The sequence below is a fragment of the Seriola dumerili genome, unplaced genomic scaffold, assembly GCF_002260705.1.
Source record: "Seriola dumerili isolate Sdu_G_001 unplaced genomic scaffold, Sdu_1.0 BDQW01000331.1, whole genome shotgun sequence".
Classification (NCBI taxonomy): domain Eukaryota; kingdom Metazoa; phylum Chordata; class Actinopteri; order Carangiformes; family Carangidae; genus Seriola; species Seriola dumerili.
Window position 1 is genome coordinate 575,964 of NW_019174586.1, and position 6,000 is coordinate 581,963.

Below are 6,000 nucleotides of genomic sequence, written 5' to 3' on the forward strand. Positions count from 1 at the left end.
CGAAAGAGGGTGTGTGTGTGTGGGCTGGAACATGCATATGTGTGCGGGCTAGGGCGTGTTCATGTCTGTCTGTCTGTCTGTCTGTCTGTGTGTGTGTGTGTGCGTGCGTGCGTGTTTTAGACAGCTGAGGGATGGAGGTGAGGTAAAAACTTTAATTCATTTCGGACAGTAAATGGGTACTTAGAGGGATATTGAGGAGACTAAACTCACTTAATCTTAATTAATCTTAAATTTGTCTTTAATTTATTTAATGCATAAAGTTTACTTATTTTATGATCTCAATCCTGATGAAATTTAAACTCATAGGAAAAATCACATCAATATAAGCTATACAAATAAAAATCAATAGCTGTCCATAATCACAGACCTTGTTTTCTGTCTCGATGTGACTCAGTGCTTCTCTATAAGCCTAAACAGGCACATTTAAGCTTTCAAATGAATGTGGAACTTTAAACCAGAAATAAACCAGAAAAGAATATATGTCGAAAACATCAGCATGTACTGTACCATTGTCTAAAATGCCTTTTGAAGCTCACTGTATGAGGCTGGGAGCTCATGCTAAGAGAGAAGGACAAGTGATACCTGATGATGGTCTGTTTGTTGGGGTCATAGAGGGACATGAAGAGCTCAGAGTCCTCTCCGATGCGACAGACAAAGTTCCTGACAAAGACGTAGAGGCTGTGGGTGGGAGAAGACTGGATACGTGCTGAGATCCCGCTGTGGTCTGTCTGGATGTTGGACTGCAAGAGAGGACATTAGTTTTAGGAGGTTAGCTTGGGACGAGGGTTTAACAGGATTAAATTCCAGCCAAAAACTTTCATTACAAGGTCCAGGCAAATCTGGTTGGCTGGTATAACACTTAATAATGGCTGGTTACTTAATTCTGGGATGTACCGGCTGCAGCCCCCCCCCACCCAGATTGCTGGTTTGTAAGAGAGAGGAAATTCTCTGAGGAAGAAAATCATAATGGAGCACATTCTTACTAATGAATCAGTGTTGAAATGTAAAGTAGGCTATATGGAGCTGAAGTGAAGCCAATTTAAGGAAAAAGGAAATTAATTCTTAATTAAGCTTAGCTGGCAGACATGACTGGCAAGTAAAAAATGTATTATCCATGGCGTTTTCATAAGTTTCACTTTACGGATTTCTTGTTAAAAAGAAGAAAAAACTAAATGAAATGACAAAATTGTGATTCCACCCCTACCTAGTGCAGAATAGCTTTTGTATTTCATGATAAGAACCCATGAAAGGGGGAGACAGTTTATCAGGAAAAATCCCTAATCTAGTGCAGACAAACCACAGCGATGTCAAACAAGTTTCCAAATAAATCATACTGTGATTGCAACATCTATCATCACATCCACTCGTGCGATCCTCTCTCCCTCCCAGGAGACTCTTTGTATGACCCTCTGCCTCCTACATTCTGTCCTTTCTGCTCCCTACCACATTCCCTTCTTATCTTTGTCTGTACCTGCTCCTCTTTGATGCGTTCATTGATCTTAGCTGTGGCCTCCTCATGGGCCCGAAACAGACTGATGACACTAGCCAACTCTGGCTCCAAGATGTTCCCATCCTCATCTCGAACAACCTGGTCCAGCTCCAGGATCCTGGCGTAGGCAGGACGGGAGTTAAGGATTAGGAAGATAGATGAAAGGTGGGAAAAAAAAAGAGGATGAAGAAAGGGCAACAAGCACAGGTGGAAAGTGAGGAGGCACGTACACAGAGGGACGAAGGGAGGAAGCAGAGACAAAGAGAAATAAGTAGCAAGTCTGGCATTGAACAGTTACCATATTAAAGTAAAAACATGGGATTTTGTTTTTGAGCAGACATACTTGTTCCCATAGTCAATCTTGGAGGTGACTTTCTGCTTGAGCTCCTTGAATTCATCACTGGGCAGAGTGCCAGACAGGAGCTGGGAACGCCACTCCATGAGCTCCCACATCAGTCTCTGGACCTGCTTCACCCGCAACACTTTATTGGCCTGGACAGGTAGACGTATGGTGTTACACTCAGACACACACACACACAAATATTCACATACACAAAGAGTGTTTTTGCTTCTTCTTTTTTTTTTCTTTTACCACAAATAGCTGCTTCCATATGCTTCCCCACTCCCTCAATGTGGTGGTCACCTCCTTCACCAAGGGCATCTCTGCAGACATCACCACCTCCTCATTTCTGTAGTCGTGCACACACATAAAAACTTAACAAATGCATAAAACTTTTGGAGACATATGAGACTTTTTTTTTTTTTTTTTTATTCCACTCACCCTTGTTTTTCAATGATGACCTCCTTAAGGTGGACTACACTGGCAGGGAACACTCCCTACAGAGGAATACATGTGGGGGAGATGAATGAGAAAAAGAAAATCAGCTATCCACAAAACCAGAAAAGAAGATCTCTCTGATGAATAAAACTGGTTGAATGTCATGCATTATGCGCCTTTACCACCTTTCTTTTAAAATCAATGTGTCAATGCAGTCTGATGTAAAACTGGCATTCATACCTGTTGGGCTTTGTTCCTAGCCAAGTGGCCTCTGTACCACCCTGAAAGACAAATTGACTGTCATTTTACCAACACCAAATGTAAATGTAACGATGGCTGAAGCTCTTGCGAGGACTGGCAAGTAAACAGCTGCTAATGCTAATGCTGGCTATGTAGCAATAGCAAAACATACAAATAGCACCTTGAATAAAGTATTGTTTAACAACAGTACTCTCTGTATGTAAGTACAATTTTTAAGAGCTAATTTATGTCATTTTTCCTCAACAGTGAATGACTTTGTTTTAAGACATGCAACATGTATAGATGTAAAATATTAACTTTTTCACTGATTAACATGTTTAAAAAAAACACACTTAAAAATGTTGTTCAGGAGCACCATTCATTATTAGTGAAGTTAAATCAAATATAATGCTGTCATTTTTATATTTTGAAGCATTCTTACCATCACAGACCTCCTGGATGCAGACAGTATCACCCACCTCCAGGGAAAGGTGCTTTTCTCCTTTGCCAACAAAATTCCACTTTACTACAAAAAAAAAAAAAAAAAAAGAAAGAAGTTGTCCCAGTTTGATGAGGGGTACATTTGATAATTAACGGACTGTTGTTTAATGACAGTACAATGAAAAATTGAGCAGAGCCAAGAACTCTAATGATATGAATGTTAGCAAAAGCAGCAAGTAAGCTTGACTGGTGAAGTGCTACAGTTCTTTGTAACCTTGGCAACAGTTGTCGTTGATGTGAGGCTGCAAAATGCACAAACACTCAGAATGACTGTTACCACCACATACAGCTAGCTAGCTAAATTAATATACAATTGATTTGGCATTGTACAATTTTGGTAGATTCATTTGAACATGAACATCCTAACACAGAATGAAGGAAATAAAAGAGATTTCAAATGTAGAATAATAATGAGCTACAGGTTAATGGTCATGTACATTGTTGTCTTTATGACATAAAGCCAGCTGTTTCAAAGATGGGGAAATTTTGCATCTCAGATCTCACAGGAACAATTCTCATATGGGCTATTATAAAGCTCTGTATTCCTGTCTAAGCCGAGATGCTGTAGCACTCAGTTCAAAACTCAGCTACATGACTGCACAGCGTTCTCATGTCACCCTGGTGATGTTCTCAGTACACTGGCTCCCTGTTAAATTTAGGATTGAATCAATGATCCTTCTAATTAGAATAAACAGAATGCCAGCGCGCAGAGATTAATAATGTTCTTGTTTAATGTCAGGAAAACAACACGTTTCAGCTATTTTGTTTGTTCTGTTTAGATAGCAACGGCCGTGTACCTGATACATTGCTGGAGTATTTGGAGTTTGAACTCTGCTACTGTTTACTAATCCCATATACTGACCCCATATACATCCACTAGGCCTCTCAGGTCATCAGAACAAGGGACTGTGGTTGTGCCACATATGTGTGTTTGTTTTTTTTTGTCTTTTCATCTTCTTATTTGAGTTTGTATTAATATGCTTTTCTTACTTTAAAAGTAAAATGGACTTAGGGAAATTGTGATGGTCATTTTTCTCTATTTTCTAACATTTCATAGACCAAATGATTAATTGCTTCATCTGAAAATGAATCAGCAGATTAATCAATAATAAGTAAAATTGTCAGTTGTAGCCTTGGCTTTACTGCAGTTGAGTGCAAGTAGCAGTGGCTGCACACTGGCAGCAGCTACTGAACGCTGCCTCACTCAAAGGCTGCACTGGATATCAGCTTGTGGCAGAAAGCTGTGAAACTGCTGTTGTCCATCTACAACAGCCCACAGGCTTCGTTTTGTGCATTAAACATAAAGAAGTCACACCTACAAAATGTGCTCAGTCTTGTGTATAAAAGCTGGCACAGAATTTTTACATCAGTACTGAAAGTTAAATATTTAGTTTTCATAATGAAAACCCTTCATGGGTACATAGCATTACGTGATTTCAACTTTTTTTTTTATCAACTCTTTCTAGAGTATTTAGCTGTAGGCTACAGCTTCAAATTCATACAAACTTCCTTCTTCCTCCACTTCCTGTGTTATAGTCTTACACAGTCAAGGAAGATATTCAGCTTAGATACAGTAGATAAACAACGCTTCACTGAGTAATTATGTTAGCAATAAATTCGGAATGGATTTACAATAATTTACAGTAAAAATTCAAGTGGCATAACTGTTTGGATGACAAAAACGTGAATCTCCATGAATTTTCTACAATACAAACTGTAACTTCTTGTCTAGCTTATTGCAAGTAACTGATGAATCAGTGCATCGTGTGCTATAGGCCAGAGAGCCTCTGCTATATTGCAATCTGGATTAGAAGTCAGAAATCCGTATTCTTGCTAAATTTTTGTTTATTCATATCTGACGCCAACACATGCCGATTGCCACGGCCATATTCAAGCCCCACACCAGATAAACTACAGATTGTGCTGAGTGCTTGCACAGTCTAGGATCTGTTCCTGGTACCAAAATCAATTGTTCCACACTTTCCACTTTCATTCTGGGATAATTTACCTTCTAGTTTACGTAATTATGTGCTGCATAATGTGTAATGCCTGAAGATACAAACTGTCACTCATTTCTCCATCTGCTTTGGATCGATGATAATTTTGTTTATGATTTCAATCCCCCACACAATCCACTGCAGCTCTGTCTTTTATTGCACTAAATTTAAATGGTGAATATAATTTTAGGATTTAAGTTGTTTGGGGGGGATTACATCTGATGTGTGCATCCTAAAGTTCTATGAGGCCATTAGCACCTGCTCACATCCTGTCAACCAGGAAGTGATAGGCATCTATTTTTCTTATCACTGTTGTTCATAGAATGGACAGCTTACTGTCATACCTAACATAGAGACACTATAGCAACATGTATATGCATGCACACACACAAGTCACACACACATCTGAGCGCGTTTTGACTTACCTACACCATACCGCTCTGTAGTGGTCCTCGTCCAAGGAGCCATGATTGCATGTAGTCCTCAGACTATTATTTATTTTAGGTCTCGTCTCTCTGGTTCTCCTCCTAAATTTTCACTCTCTCCTTGTGAGGGTGTCTGCTAAACTTCGCACTTCTGCATTTTTTTTTTAACCTTTGATGAAAGCAGTAAGCCCATCCCCCTTTGACTCTCTTCCTCTTCTGTCTCTCCTCTCTTCCTGCCTTCAGGCGGTTAAGGGGAAGTGGGTGAGTACAACAAGGTGGAGTCCTGTAGAACCCACAGGCCTGCGCATTGTGTGAAGTTTCCATTTTGTTCATTTGAATTTGAATAGATCACTTAATCTGTATGATGACTGAGCAATACACATCTATAGCACGTAAAGCCTAAAAAAAGTTATATCTAAAGTACATAAAGTTATTCACAATGTCAAAACTAATACACAGCAGTTTTTCTCTCAAGCCTAAAGAATCTGTCTCGTTGCTGAGACAATTGTGCCATTATGCCACAGGTGTGCAGTATCTGTATTTTCTACTTTTTGTTTTACATTCAGCAAA

The 6,000-nt window shown here is 39.4% G+C and overlaps 1 protein-coding gene across 1 annotated transcript in view; it reads right to left on the reverse strand.

Moving 5' to 3' along the window:
- Positions 1–5,625, reverse strand: part of dock2 (dedicator of cytokinesis 2) — a 95,773-nt gene extending 90,148 nt beyond the window's left edge. The window contains exons 1-8 of the mRNA XM_022759889.1: positions 5,431–5,625; positions 2,950–3,033; positions 2,508–2,548; positions 2,271–2,326; positions 2,082–2,178; positions 1,833–1,981; positions 1,472–1,607; positions 583–740 (exon numbers count right to left, since the gene is read on the reverse strand). Of these exons, the coding sequence (XP_022615610.1) occupies positions 583–740; positions 1,472–1,607; positions 1,833–1,981; positions 2,082–2,178; positions 2,271–2,326; positions 2,508–2,548; positions 2,950–3,033; positions 5,431–5,473 (764 nt within the window). The 5' untranslated portion in view covers positions 5,474–5,625. The remainder of the gene's footprint in view (positions 1–582; positions 741–1,471; positions 1,608–1,832; positions 1,982–2,081; positions 2,179–2,270; positions 2,327–2,507; positions 2,549–2,949; positions 3,034–5,430) is intronic.
- Positions 5,626–6,000: the final 375 nt, after the last annotated feature.